Here is a 16,319-nt window from a genome sequence, read left to right on the forward strand (position 1 = left end):
CCGGGGGACGCTGGGAGCTTGCAGCTACAGCCATTAGCAATTAGCATGGATACCTTGTGAGAGAAAGAGGGCTGAGATGACCCTCAGAGGGGGAGGGAGTGTAGGAGGGGTCAACATTCAAGTGCTTTTTCCTGTTCCTTCTCTTATGTGGCCAAAGGAGAGTCAGGCAGCCCCACCATCAGCACTCATACAAACACACACACACACACACACACACACACACACACACACACACACACACATACACACAGTCATGCACATTACATCTCTCCCCAGACTCTTCACAGACTCTCCACACATGCTCTCTGACATCAGGCGGTTTCATGGGAAAACCCCTATTTCATTAAGTTAATTAAGCATGAGAGAGAGAGGAGGTAGAGGGACTGAGACTGATAGTAAGTGGGATTTGTACTATTTTCAGGAGAATTTATGAAAATTAAAGACCACAATATTAATTTTGCCCAATAAAAAAGGCAGAAACAGCGAGACATGGACGGCTGTGTTTCATCTTGGGAATACTCTGGATTTTTTTTTTTTTTTCATTAAAACTTCTTGTGGAGAGAAGAATTCTCCCCATTCACTTCAGTCCCCCTCAACTCCACTGTAATTTTTCCTCATGTTTTATTGTGTGTCCAGCTCGTCCTCTTCTTGGCCTGCGGTGAAAATTACACCCGCTCTCTCTCTCTCTTCCTCTGTCCCTCTCTCTCTCTCTCTCTCTCTCACCCTCTCTTTCCCTCAGCTCCTCACAGCTCTCAACCAGTCAACAGACTGTAAAGAATAAATAATAAAAAAGTATTGATTATTTTGATGACTGCACTATTCAATTAGGTATTAATTTTGCCCTCCACTGGACCTATCAGGCAACTCAAAGGGGAGAGTGTGGAGAGGGGCAGGCAGGAGGGAGGGGTGCAATGGATGGATGGATGGAGGGAAGGAGAGAGGGAGGGACGGTTTAAACGAACACAGAGTGAGAGAGGCACCGTCATTCAGCAGCAGAGGGGGGGGGGGCATGCGCTTACCTCTCTGTAGAGGGAGGGGTCTGGGGTGGTGAGGGGGTGCCATGGGGGCATATTGACGCGTCGATGAGTTTCTCGTACTTAAGTGCTCCACAAAGAGAGGGAGAAAAAAATAAAAGTCCAGTGAAGCGATGACAAGCGACATTGTTGCCGGGTATATGAGTATTGACCAGGCGGGTCTCGCTCGGCCAATGACAGCTTAAACTATTCCTATTGATTAACATTTTCATAGATTATCATGTGTCATATCAAACCCTGCGCTGCTCTATCTGATGAGCGCATTTGCGGCGGCCCCTGAGGGGGCCAATCATCGAACGTTCCAAGGGTGGAGGGGAGTGGAAAAGGTTTGGGGGGGTCAGAGGGGCATGGTTCCATGAAGGTCTAAGCACCCCCTCAAACTCCCTCTTATCTTTTTCTTTCTTTTTTTTCTTGACGTCTCCGTTCAGAGGGCTAGATTCAAACTGATCACCTGTCCCCCCATCTCCAAACCACTTAGGCAGAAACTTCTCCATAAATAAGGCAGGGGGGGAGAGAAAAGGCGAGGTTTTTATTTATTTATTTATTTATTTGCCCCTGCCTGTGTTTGTTTATGATGTGTACCGCCATCAGGGGAGGAGGGGGGAGGTACGTCTGAGGAAGGAGAGGGAGAGAGAGAGGTCGGATGAGAGCGAGAGAGAGAGGGAGAGAGAAAGGGAGAGAGAGAGAGTAGAGGTGACATCTCAGCTGAATCTCCAGAGGCAACCCCAGACTTGGACCAGCAGTGGCTCGGCTGATGCTTCCCAGTGTCACACACTGCTTTTACAGCTTTTGAAGAGCATGTTCTAACCACTTCCTAGAGCAGGTGCTGGCATGCTCTAACCCTCTTCCCTAAATCTTTGGATATCTGCGGCAGAACATTTTCTGGAGCGAATTTCTCATTGTAACCTGGATACTCCACTTCGGTGAGTTGCTTTTTTTGTATTCTTCTTTTTTTATTATTTAAAAAAACAACAAAAACCATGAAGTACTTCTGCCCACGCTCCTGTAGGAGTTGCTGCACTTGTGCCTGGAATTAATGCCGAAATTATGGTGAAATACTACTTTTTTATGTCACCTCATAAAAGGTGCTCTCTCTGGAATGAGTTATATTTGATTGCATAAGTGGGAATACTATTTGGCCAATTAAGAGTATATGTAAATCACTGGGGCACTTGAATGAAGTATGCCATTAAAATTCCCAGTGATGCCGTCACTCTTGCCAACTCTTGCACTGAAGTGCCATGCATTTTTGTCCACAACTACGGCAGTGCCTGCAGATTTCGTCTTTTACTCTCACGTCTGCAACTTTGAACTGACCTTGATTTTTAATGAAGATTGTGTGATTGTGTAATGTGATTATTTTCTCCTCAATGTGTTTTTAAAGTTTGTGTATCTAAACAGGTTATCAGCATACTGCGGTTTCTAATGCTATACCGACACTGAAGTATGTAAATGAGGCCTTGGAGTGCACTGGGGCATACAGGATACCAAATGGAATCATTCAAAATCTCTACAGACCCATGAGAGCTCTCCAGCTGACTACAGTCAGCAGTAGTTCGGCCAGCAGAGAGAGAGAGGAAGGGAGCGAGGGGGAGAGAGTGCGCGAATGAGAGTGATCAGTACCAGAGAGTGAGGGAGAGAGAGAGAGAGAGAGAGAGAGAGAGAGAGAGAGAGAGAAAGATTGAGAGAGAGAGCCAAAGGTTGAGAAGTAGAGAGAAAGAGACGGGTTGCGAGAGAACCGGCAAGTGCCACGTGATAACCAGCATTTCTTCTATCTTGTCCCCTTCTTCTCTTCCTCTTCCATCCCCACCTGCTCGGTCCGTGGCTGCCTGCACACTGCCCCCCTCGCCACCCCCTCCCCTCCCTCCAGGATCCAATGATCACAGGGCAGCTAAGCAAGCCGCTGCTCCCCCTCAGAGCAGAGATGGAAGGCGCGGAGCTGCAGGAGGACGAGAGGGCTGCCAGCCCGGACAGCGAAACCAACGACGAGCCCCTGCTGCTTCCGCCGGATGCTGATGACAATGACAAGCTATACGGTAAGTCCCCCCTCTCCATCATTCTAATCTTCATCACTGTCACCATCAGCTTTGAGGCTTATGGGCTAAATATAAGAGAGAGGTGGGACCACACTCTTAAAAATGGTCTGTAAATGGTCCTTGACTTGGACGTGTAGTTCTAAGAAAACCTTTTATTGGTACAGAATCTTTAAACTGAGGGTCTGTAAACTTTTAAACACATCTGATGATGTTTTGTAGAACCATCCATTGAAAGGTTAGGCAACCAAGCATGCTTTTTTCTGATGGCATAACCCTAAGGAACCTTTTCTGTAGCTTTATATCTAAGAATGTAGAGAAGCATGTGGATATGTGTGCATATGCAGGGATGCCATTCGGAGGGGAAAGCCCTGAAGTGCCAAAAAGATTCATGTTTCAATGCACCTTAGGTAGTTGTGAGGACAAGGAACTAAAGAGCAAACCTACATACCGACCTTTAGGGTTTAGATTTAAGAAGTTTAACAAGAATTGTGTATCACTTTGTATGCTTTTCACAAGTGTAAAAGTTCTTCTAAGGTGTGTAGGAAGTGAGAGGACAGGATTTATGGTTGGAAAGTTTCTAGTGAGTGCTGCTAATGTCATGTTAATGAGGTGTTGGATGGATGATTGAATATGAGAACAATGGGGCAAAAGTATAGAGAAATGTCAGAATTGGTTGGCTCAGGAGAAATGCTGGCATTTTGGAGTTGGAAATTTTTGCTGTTTGTGGGATTTTGTTGTTAGTGGAAGCCCTCGGAGGACTCCCGTGATGCACGGTAAGCAGCTTTAGCGCTTCCCTCCATTAGATCACGCTTACTGTGAAGTTGTCACAGCAACTACTGTCATAGATGCTAATGCTGTTTTCTTAAATAAAGAAAACTATTGTGAGGAACTCTTGTTCAGAGGACCTTTCTTTTTCGGGGGGAGGAGGAGTGCATCAGGGCAGTATATATGGACCCTTTTTTTTGCTTGGCGTTCCAAATGCAGCAAAATTCGTCAGAATCTGGGGCAAACTGGCGATGGGAGAGACGCACACACACTCATCTGTCATACGGGGTGACATTTCTTCACATGCGAGATCTCCTTGGCTGAGGCTGGAGATAAAAATGAGAGAAAGGCAGGGATGCCTGAGGGGAGAGAAATGTGATTGTTGTGTGGAGAGCTCCTGAGCCTCATCTTCGGCTCTGATCTGAATGGGCTGGCTTTCAGAGCCGTGATGGAAAGAGGGAGATACCCTTACTTTCCAGTTTTTTTTCCTGCTTAAGATTGAAGTCCTGCTTCTGTCAAAAAAAAAAAGAAAAATGAATATTTCTGTGCTGTTTTATCATTTTTTTAAAGAGTTATTCTTCACCTAATACACAACAGAGGGGTAAAACTGGTTTGGGTGTGTTATGTGTTGGTATTCTAATTTTGTTTATTGTTATCTTTGAAATTGTAGAAATGTAGAAAATTTAGAGTTACATTTCGCATTTTATTTCATATATTTTTAATTGCAATGTTAGTGTGCAGCGTTAACTGAAGGTTCTTTGTAATACTGAAATAAGATTAAACCAGTAACGTTATTCAGTAAAACATGCTAAAACTGAATGAATAAATTAGGACAAACGGAAATTAGTTATGAACCTTTAATTTAAATGACTACAATGATTATAGAAGGTATTTTATGACTGTCTCTACAGGAGTGTTAACTTGGCTAATACTATACATATATTAATATACTTTTATTTTAGTACAGTAACAGTTATTTTATTATAACACACTTTAGAACAGACACATTCTGATATGTATTATTATCATTGTATTATTATAAAAATATGATTATCTCTCTGATTCAAACTTTATCTCACTTATTTTCAGTCAACTCAATGTAGTTGTCTTTTACTCAGGATATATAGGCAGCATAGATTGTGAAAAATGATTTGCTCATATTGCTTTATTAATTGTTGCTTTTTGTAGAAATTACATACACACACATTCAAACTTGTTTTTCCTCACCAAAACACCAATACATACACACTCACACCCACACATACGCCTGCGCGCCTACACATATGTGCACAGTGTGTCCAGACACAGTGTCAAGTCTATGACCAACACAAATAGGCCACAGATTTATAAATGTATGAATAAATGCTGAAGCTTGTCCCATTAAAAAAAACCTGAGCGTATATTGGGGTTGAGTATATGATGAAAATTACACCATATTATTCGTTAGGCAGTATTATAGTCTCAGTGAAGCGTCTTATATCTATATGCAATAATAATATAACAGGAATGTTTCTAAATAGTAGGCACTCATTTCATTTACATTAACTGTCAGTATGTCAGAAGTGCTTTTACACTGCTTTTGTTTTAGAGTGTGAATAGATTTTCCCCTTTTAATTCCAAACACTAAAGCTTAAAGGATAAATCTGACATTTAGCTGCTTCAGTTTGATTCGTCCAATTCAGTTGTTTTTATATATTATATTAAATCCATTTTACTGTTTCCCACAGTGAACGATACAGCATGTTTTCTTTCTTGTGTCATGTTTGGATGCTGTGACTGTATCTCTCTCTCTTTATTACTATCTTTCTTTCGTTCACTCATTCTTTTTTCTTTTGTTTGCTAAACTTGAGACTCTCTCTCATCCCCTCTTTCTCTGTATATCCTTTCACTTATTCTACTTCTTTCTTTCTTTCCTTCTGTCTCTTTTTTCTCTCTTCCTTGTGTTAAATTTAAGAATCAGTATATGTCTCTCTTTCTAAATTTTATCCATCCATCCATCCATCCATCCATCCATCCATCCATCCATCCTTCCTTCCTTCCTTCCTTCCTACCCTATTCTCCTTTTTCTTTCTTCTTATCTTGTCTTAATACCAAATACCTCACTGCCCCGCCCCCCACCCTCATTCCTGCCGCTTTGTAGATATCTGTTTATCATGTTTTTACTATTTTTGTGTATTAAATTGGGACAGTTAATACCTAAAGCCGTGCTGGACTCTGGACTGTTACTTCAACATGAGAGGACACTTATTGTAATTAATTTACATACTGTAATAGAACTCCAGGGTACTAGTTACCTACTAATATATAAATTATGTAAATTATATGCATACATTAACTACTAGTACCATAATTACATTTTAGCTTACATGAACCCATTTTATGGAGCTGTACTTGTTGTAAATAAAAACTCCCATGAAAAGAAAGAAGTGACCAGTTTATTAAAATATGTGCATATGTGAAAAGTTTTCTTGTAGTATAAGCTGACCACACAAATCCTTTTAAATTGATGCTGGTAAGTAAAACACATCATCATAGGCGAGAGCGAACAGGGCTTCATCTGCTCTAATTAAACTGAGGCAGGTAATAGCGCTTACATGCCAATCCACCGCAGTACATTAGACATGAAAAGAGAAGTATAAAGAGCATTGCTTGGTGTTTTGAGATAAATTATACATCAGACATCAGCTACCCCCTTATGAGGGCCTACTAGCATAACAAGAGTGTGTTTGTGTGTGTATGCGTGTGTGTGTGTGTTAAAGGGAGAGTGAGATGGTGTGGAAGAGTGAGAGAAGGAGAGAATGCGTCTGTATATCTGCATAGATGGTGGATAGGCCGTTTTTTTACATTTTCCTTTTTTTTCTGTTTTCAAGAGAGGTGCTACGGGGTGGTAGTGCGAGCATGATGTAGCTTGTCACCAAGGAGACGGAGTGTTACCACGCAGGCCTCTCTTTGCTGATTTGACTTCTGGGAGGTGTTTGGGGGGGGGTTGGTGTATGTGTGTGTGGTGAAGGGGGGGGTGTTGGAGGGTGTCTCTCTGATCCCTGTCCGACCCTCACTGTCAGCCTCACTGATCGGTCTGGAGGATCCCACTGTCAGTCTGATGAATTTTTAAGGATATCCCAAGGCAAGATTCACCAAAAAAGAGAGAGCGAGAGACTAACGCAGAGTCTGCGCACGAGAGAGAGAGAGAGAGAGAGAGAGAGAGAGAAAGAGAGCGGTAACTGTTTCATAATGCTAGAGTTACAATTTTCTTTAATAAGCATCAAACCTGCTTTTGTTATCAGCTTTTTTATCCTTTCACCTTTATTTTTTCAGCTCTTCATCTGTCTGTCCTGTAGTCAATTTAGCTTTCATGCATTCAGACAAACACAACACGTGTGCACACAAACACACACACACAGACACAGACACACTCTCACACACACACACACAAACACTCTCACGCACTGACATTAAACATTAATGTATTTAAGAAGGAAACTTTTACTTTAGGTAATGTGAAGTTATTCACCCTTCTGTGAACAGTTTAGAGACATCCAACTTTTTAACATGTTAAAATCATTAATGATTTTCGACCATATATGTAGATGTAAATGACATATCTATAATTTGCAGTTGTGTGAACAAAAAATTTGGACACCCATATTTTAGAAGTAAACAAACTTAATCATGATATATCCTTTTTTTGACATATTGGGAAAATAAAATAATAAAACTAAACATAAAATGTGCCATAATCTTTGGCCGTGAATTTTTTTTGCCACAATTTTTTAATTTTTTTTATTACAAATGTATATAATAAATAAGCAAAGTTTCCCATATTGGTGTTTATATTGATCTACTGGCCAATCATTATGAATTGACACAATTGACACAATTTGTAAGTGGCTGAACCAGCATTACCTTTCGTCTTCATTGAAGGCTAGTGCAGACTGGCATCACTGAGCTTGGGGCAGTGCCTGAGGCAGGCCAGGGGGCAGGCCAGGGCAAGGAGGGCACCGTTCAGTCTGTCCTGGGGCGCCAGCGTCCATTGTAGGCCCAAAACGGGCAGTCGATCCACTCTGCTTAGAAACAAACAGAGAATAAAGTGCAGTAAAAGCTCAAAGAAGTTAAAGGAAAGGTCAGGTGGACAAATGCTGAGCTGGTTTGCGGGCTTGCATCTGTGTTTGTTTGTGGATCTGCTTTGTTTGTTTATTACACTTTATTGGGTGTAGCAGAAACACTAAGGGTTTGTATTTGCTTTACTGTGTATTTATTTTTAAATGTGTTAAATGTGGTGAGCAATCACATACTGTGGTGATCAAGTGGACAGTATTTATATTTAATTGACAAAAACTTTATTTTAAATGAATCAATAAATAAATATCCTAATATCCTATTATGTGCTTTGTGAAGCAAAATATAACAACGGCTTAACAATAGCTCACTAGCTTGCAGTAGATTAAATTGGTTACTAGGTACTTTGTGACCTATTTTTTAATATTAGGATTAGGGTAAATATTAGGGTCAAGATCAGGTTTAGGACCAAGGTTAGCCTATAAAATACAAACAAACAAACCAAACACAACAGACAAACTATATACGACTGAAATAAGAGCTTGAGTAATAACAATAATTTTCGTGATGCTATATGGAAACATTCTCTAATCGTAATCGTAAAAACATTTAACCTTTTTTTAACCTTTAACTCTTTTTGTTGAGGGGGGGGGGGTAATTAAAATATGTTGGTATAACAGGAGCTGTACACTCCATGTAGTTCCAAAAAAGGTTAATTGACTAGTAACAATAGTGGAACCCTTTTTGGTGCTGTATAGAAACAGAATCATTGTATATGAATATATGAGTTGTAAATGATTTTAACTAGGCAAAAAAACAATAAAGCTTTCAAGTTGTCATGGTTTGATTGCCTTTACTTAAAAAAACCAAACAAACAAAAAAAACAAAACATTGAAGAACCGTTTAAGAGAGTGTACAAGGTTTCCATTATAAGGAAAAACAGTTCAACCAGACAGAGACCTAGTTAAACAAAGGTGAAACAAAATTTCACAAAAAGCGTTTCCTAAATTACAAAATTACTAAAAATAGTGGAACTCTTTTTGGTGCTATATAGAACTATGTTAAAAAAAAACACATACAGGAGGTTCTCCTTGCATCTATGTATATGAAGAATAAATGAACTAGGCAAAGATCAATTTTGCCTGTCTACAAGAGATTTTCCATTATAAAGATGAACCATTTAAATGGTTATTTAATGTTTATGGTTCTATATAGGGCCACTATCCTTACTAAAGAATACATTTTTTATAAACATATATAAGTGGTTTTCCTTATATGTTTGTGATTTAGGAGCCATTAAACCAGGAAGGAAATATTTATTTAAATATATGTATGAGGTTTGCCTTGTATTTTTGTAAATTAAGAGCCATTAAACCAGGAAGAGAACATTTAAATGTTTATTTAAGTTAATAGTTCTATATTCAGTCATTGTCTTACTAAGGAACCCTTGAATTCCCATTTTTTTCGGGTGTATGTAATATGTAAATGCATCTAATATTCAGGAAGAGTACCAGGCATTCTAAGGCTGTTGCTTGAGGTATGTGGAACGTCTGACACCAGTAAACAGTCTAGGGAGTCAGAATGTACATTTTTCCAAACGTGCCCTGAAATCGTGTTATGTAGCATGGCAGCAAAATGCATTCTGCCACAAACGCTACAGGACGCTGCACCATCCTCAAATATTTCGCTCAGAGGCACGCAGGTGATCTGTGTGGTAGGACAGTAAAAAAAACAACAACAACATCTTTGGTCACTTTTTAAGCACTGTCTTCTACTCAGCTTGCTTGGATATTGTCTGACTTAATCATTTGACCCCTGGCTTTGACTCATACATACAGTTATATAGACCAAGACGTTAAAAGGGCTCACAGGTGCTATGTGTTGCAGATGTCAATAGATCACAGCTGTATATATGCATTAAATCACAGTGGCTTGAGCTTTCGCGTTGCCTGCTTTTAAAAGACATAGCAGTGTGATAACACAATAAGCCTGTAAACTCAAAGTGTGTTTTTCTTCACTTGATTTTCCATGTGGATTGCCATCATAATGGAAATGTTGCTGATGTTTTTGCAGGAGAGACAAACCACTGCGGTCACAGAGCTACTGGAATACATGTGGACAAATAAGCAATCATGAACCTACACACGTACATATAAACATGTACAGCAGCCAACGAAAGGTTGACCTCGGTAGTGGCTGCTAAGGATAAAAAGCTTTTATGTAGCTTTTGAAGCTATGTGGACTATATTAAGCGGTGGCACGGGGGAAGCCTGTTCCCCCGGCTTCTGTAGAATGGGGTTAGGATGCAAGCATCCCATTAATGCTCTCACAGTTTAGATAAACATTTTAGATACATTTAGAATTTAGATTAAAAAGTGTGTTGAAGAAATAGAATATGATTCTGTTGGAATACCTGTATCAACCGTATTATCTCTACTGAAGGCTTTCTACTAGATTTCAAAACAGTTCTGTGAGGATTTGATTGCATTCAGAGACAACAGCCTTAGTGGTCAGCATATTGGATGATCACCACTCCACCTTATCCCTAGCTTACCCCAAAAGTATTGGATGGCGCACACCGTTGTACTGCTCCACAGCTCATTGCTTATAACCTAGCCTACGCCTGGCATTAAGCAAAGTGCCAATAGGTTAACATTTATCTGTTTTAAAAAGTCTTATTCTATTAGCAGTTCTTCTCTACAGGAACTAGATAAGCTACCTGTGTGCTTTTGTATATCTGCATGCAGCAACACAGCAAAGTAGCTGAATGTATTCATTGTAAGGGGTGTCCACAAACATTTGGACATATGGGTATTTCCAAGTAGTCGTGAAGTAGTGTATAGACCTTCAAATACTGCATTTGTTACATTTATTTATTTTTCTATTGATAACAAGTCATTCATTTTTATATAAAAAATATAAACAGGAAAAGCTTTTAAAGATTTAAAGAACCATCATCATAAAGGTTCATTAAAATGTAAAAGATCTTCACACTCCAAAAGGAAATGAAAAGTATTTCTTTTATGGCATTTTTTTCAAATAACTATTTGGAGCAACTTAATATTTAGGAGAGTACAGGGTCGAATAAAAATGTATACAGCATATGTAATATTTGGTTAAATGTCCTTAAGCAAATTGCACCTTGACTAGACTCTTTTTTGTAGCTTCTGGCAGAATTCTGGTTGAATATTTGATCACTTTTCTTGTCAGAATTGATCCTTTCAATTAACTGTGTTGATTTCCATGCAAAGACCATGCTCAGCCTAACTGATGGTTATGAGGTTATGCTGAATTCTGAGGCTGGACATTCAAGAGAAGATGACAAAAGTTTGCAGATCACTGCAAAACACATAAACCCTTTGCACTGATCCATTGCCTGGGTTGTTTCAGCAATTCCAACTATTCTAGCAGCCAGGCTACTCAAAAGCTATTTAGAAACTACCTGATGCTGTGTAAATGAGCCAACAGGCTCAGCCCAACATTTGGGTAGAAAAAAACAACCCATTCATTTTAGAGAATAATTGTAATATATTTTGTTCATATTGTTCAACTCTAGCATGTAACTCTAAGTCTTTTAGTTTAAAGAAGTAGTTTGGGAATGATTGTGATTTGCATGTTTCTACAGACTCCTGAGTGAATTATTAGAGAAAAAGAGGCAGCAATGCTAACTCCACAACATCTCTCTACTTCATTCCCCCTGCATTCCAACCTCACCATCACCCTGCGATCTTCTCCGCTTTTTAAAAAGCTCATTTCTGCTACTTTCCACTCCAACTGCCACACGTAAACGTCCCCATCAGCCCTGTGCTGTTTATTGTCAGGGGGAAAAAAGTGGACATTAGCAGCGAAAGCGGTGGTTAGCAGGCCAAAGTATGTCTGCATGTGTCTGGGTGTTTGTGTGTTGGGGGTACAGTGCACTGTCTACGCTTTCTTTTTTTTCCATGAGGCCCTCCTCCTCTCCAGCATCCCGAGACAAGATAATAAGGCACTCGGAGGCACAATCCAGCATTATATTCAGCCACCAAAGCCTCATCTCTTGTCAGTTTGCATTTTATTGTGGGGCCCAGGATGTGATGCTTCTATCATCAGCCTGTCAGGACGAGAGGGGCCGGAGAGACAGGACCACTCATTTTGTACACTTAACGTCTAAGCCAAATGGCCAGCACTTATACCGATTCTGGCGAAATGGAGGACACGTTCCAGCCCAGGGGTCACCTTCAACCCGGAGAGGGAGAAGGAGAGAGAGAGTGAGAGGCAAAAGAGATGAAAAGATAAAAGAAATGTGTATTGATTTGTGTAATTGAGGGAGACTTTGAGAGGAAAATGTATCTGTTGTGGCCAGGAGTGATATGTTTTATGCTTCACTGTTCTTGCGTGACAAGAAACAGTTGGGACGTGTAGAAAGAAGCTAGAAGCTTTAGTTATGGTGGACACTTCCGGTACAAGACAAGTCCAAGACAATGGCAAAGATGTCTGTAGTCTAGACCACAGTCCAAGACTGGACTGGGGAACAGGACAGAAGTTTATTTGAAGCGTTTTTAGTTTTTTCTTTTGTATCTAATGTAACTTGAATAAAGTCAGTTAAATTACTTTTTACAACGCAGAATAAAATGTTTGGGTTACACTGACAAACCAATTTTTTTTTTTGGTTCCTTCTGCATATTTAACAATGAATTCACTTCCTTAACAGTGAACACAACACATCTGACAGCTATACTAACCAAATGTAAATGACCACAGTTCTGATTTTATTCAGAAAAATGTTCACATATTTAGTTTTTGACATTATTTGAATATGGCGATGATGAACTTTTACAGTGATGTCCAGTAATGTTTCTTCTGTGAAGTAACGTTGTAACTCTTTGTAGATACAAGGTTTTTTCATGACAATGCAATGACATTATATCATACTGTGAACAAAAGTTCATACTCTATGTTGATAAATGTTCACACAAAAAAATATCAATAACTTTTCAAAGAGCTCCTTTTGTTCTCCGTCAGTAAGAGACTACTCTCTGCTATCTCCTGCTTTACTGTTTCCAAACTTTTGGCCTGTAGTGTGTGTCTAGTGGGGGTATATGACTATAGTGCACTGCCAGACAGTCATACAAATGTACCGTCTCTTCTGTTGCCTAAAAGTTGACCTGGATTTAGACGATTGTTTTAATGGTTAGCCACGAGCGAAACACATTACTGTCTCCTTATGCCAGGCGTCCTTTGTCGCTTCATACATATAAGTACACAAGTACAAGCACACACTCACATTAGGCTCTTGCACTCCCCCCCTCTTCGCAGTCCCCCATGCACAACACACACATTATGTTTGTGTAATCAGCTTAGCTGCAAATAGGGAGGTGGGGGGGGGGGGGGGGTGTATGGTCTTAATGCAAAGAGAGCCTTGATGTGCTTCGCCAGGGCTAAGTAATAAAGTGACACAGACACAGTCTTTTAAATAAGGCCGGCCTCCGTAAATAGAGCCCACTGGCCCCGAGTGCCTCTCCTGAGGAGTTAGATCTCATTATAGGCCCGGGCTTAGGCCTTTAGTCGTCTGCTTAGAGCCGGGACCTGTCCCCATCTCCCTAATGCATGCCTACCAAGCATGTGTAATCTACTCGCTAATGCGTCTGTAGTGCCAGCGGCTATAGATAAGATGCTATTCAAGCATGCGTTGTGGGGGGAGTGCATCTGGGACCTGCGCTAGGTCCACTTTTGTTCTTGGAACATGCTTGTTCAGGGTCAGCAAGGACAGGAGAGCCAGTGAAAATTAATTGGCACTTGCATTTCGAGTTTTTATAATGGGTATAAGGGGAAAAACTTTTTTGTGATGAAAGGTTGGTATGCAAGACATTACTTGCTTGACAAAAAAAAATTGTTGATGTTCGAAATGCTCATCACTCAGGTTTTACGTAATACATCGAAAAAAGAGCCTGTTCAGTCAAAAAACATCACGTGAGAACAACCAATTAAACTGGGTTTATTCAAATAACTAAAAAAAAATATTTTAAATCAAAAAATGGTTCTTTTCCAAATGGTTATTTGAGTTGAATAGACCTGGTTCATTTGGCTGTTACCACCTGAAGTAATATCTTTAGGTTGAATGGATGGACCACAATTAACAGTGTAGTTCTGCATGTAGTTCAGTATAAAAAAAATAAAGGAACTATGACATTACAACAAGACAGTACAGTGAGTTTAAAATTATTATGCATCCATGTAATTTTTGACTACATTTCAATATATCTTTTAATCAGCACAGCTGCTCCAAATAAATCCCTGATTGGTCTCCATATAGTGTCAAATAAGTTCAATAATGCCCCTTGCTTGTAATTCTGTTTGCACACAGTAACTGTTTGTGTTCACAACTATTTAGCAAAGCTATGAGAATAACATAATAATAATAATAATAATAATAATAATAACATATTAGTAAACGTATCTGAAAACACCTAAACACTGGAAATATCCAAATTAATTCAACATGATCATCACACAGTAAAGAACGTTCTGCAGAATTGTAAAGATGGTTGAAAGAAACATGTGGAACACAAGTTTCAGAAACTTAAAGCTTGTGAACTTAGAAGAATCAAAAGATAAGTTGCAAAAACACCTAAGTTGACTAGCAAAAATATATTTACAGCCTATAAATTAAGAGAAATAAAGAAAACTATTTGCTGTAAAGTTTTCAATTATAAGAAGTAAGTAAGAGTGTCCAAGATGAAAACAAGAAACCCAATTAACAGAATACAACATAGACAGATGAGGATAATGTAGGCCAAAAGATACATTAATATTTACTGACGAGTGCCAGGCAAAATTTGTTGATGGATGGTCACTAGGTGTCATGTTCTGGGCCTGTATCATCAATGATGAACATACAGATGTAGTAAAGTTGAACTCAGAGGGGTTCTGCAACAGTTCTTGCTTTGGTGGAAGGGTTGTAGTGCAAGAGTAAGGAAAACACAGGAAGGAAAACATGTCCCATCTCGTGCTTCCCACTATACTCGTGAATCGTGATTGGTTCAAGAAAAAGGGGTTTGCTGATGACCAGATTATGGAGTGGCCTGCTTCCTCAATTGACTTCAGCCCTGGTGAAAATGTATGGATCATTCTGAAACAGCTAGTTTATTCATAAAGAGATGTATGCAAACTTTTCACTGTTGTTGAAATGAAATGATCCTACATAGACAAATAGTCTGATTTATCTGAACAATACAAAATGGATTTGTGAAATATTATTTTCATCTTATTTTAGCTTATTTTTATGTAATTTGCATTAGTAAGTGCAAACAGTGAACAGTGAACAGTGAAAAGTGGTATTGTAATTCTGAACGCTGTATAATACTTGGTGTTTTGTACTTCTCAGGAATGTTGTTATAAGTTGTTTTAAAGTTTTCTAATAAAAATCTAAGACATGTTAAGATATGTCCAAACAACAAAGAAAACATGCTTATTTATAAACATGATTTTAAAAAGCTAGGTGACCTCAAACATTTGATGCACAATAAAAGTAAAAAAAAAAAAAAAAGTGAAAAATTAAAGCTGGACATGCTTCTCAGCAGTGTATGTTTACATGTCCAAGTTAATTACTAGACATGTAGTCCTGTTCATTGCATAACTTTGCCAGTTTTCTTTGCCACATTTCCAGGTTAAAACACTGCAACTTTTATATTTCCATATTGTCTAGAAACATTGAAATAGACTGTAAACGGTTATAGTAACTGTATAGTAACATAAATTCTGAGGACAAACGTTATAAGTTTAACATACATTTCTAACATTTTTTTTGAACAAATTATCAATTTATTAAAAAATAAGTAAACTTGCTTAAATCTTTGTATTAAGTGTACAGTGTAAATTATAGTATACTTACCATAAAGTAAGTTTACATATTTTTAACATACTGATATTTTAGTAAAACAATTGTCATTTTATGAAGAATTATATATATATACCAAAATATAGTGGTTTTAAGTTTTCTTCCTTATGTCTAGTTTAGAATTTATGCCTTGCTTATGGTTCAATTAAATTGTGGACTTGTACTTAAGAATAGAATAACTAGTTTCTCTGTATTCTTACATAAATTCAACATTTTTTAGTTTACAGTGTACCATTTTTGTTTAAATACCATTATAGTCTCTGAGATGAAATTTTTACACTTTTTGACTAATCAAACAGTAATTTACCTTTCAAAGTTTAGTACTTTTTATTACATTTAGATTCCAAAATTGCAAACGTAGATAATTATATAGTATACTTACATAATTAGTTGCATTGTTACATTACATGTGTTTGTACTTCAGATCTTTCTCCATTTATTTCATGGTCAATAAATAGAAATTAGCTTTTTTCTTTCCACAAAACACAAAAAAATTTAGAATCTACACTTTCAACAAAATTCTGCAAATGACAAATAATTTAACAAAAAGTA

The 16,319-nt window shown here is 38.6% G+C and overlaps 1 protein-coding gene across 1 annotated transcript in view; it reads left to right on the forward strand.

The window, feature by feature from the left end:
- pou6f2 (POU class 6 homeobox 2) overlaps window positions 1-16,319 on the forward strand; it is a 127,700-nt gene that overhangs the window by 10,364 nt on the left and 101,017 nt on the right. Inside the window, 1 exon segment of the mRNA XM_072690998.1 lies at window positions 2,905-3,070. Within this exon segment, the coding sequence (XP_072547099.1) occupies window positions 2,905-3,070 (166 nt within the window).

The sequence above is a fragment of the Salminus brasiliensis genome, chromosome 1, assembly GCF_030463535.1.
Source record: "Salminus brasiliensis chromosome 1, fSalBra1.hap2, whole genome shotgun sequence".
Lineage (NCBI taxonomy): Eukaryota > Metazoa > Chordata > Actinopteri > Characiformes > Bryconidae > Salminus > Salminus brasiliensis.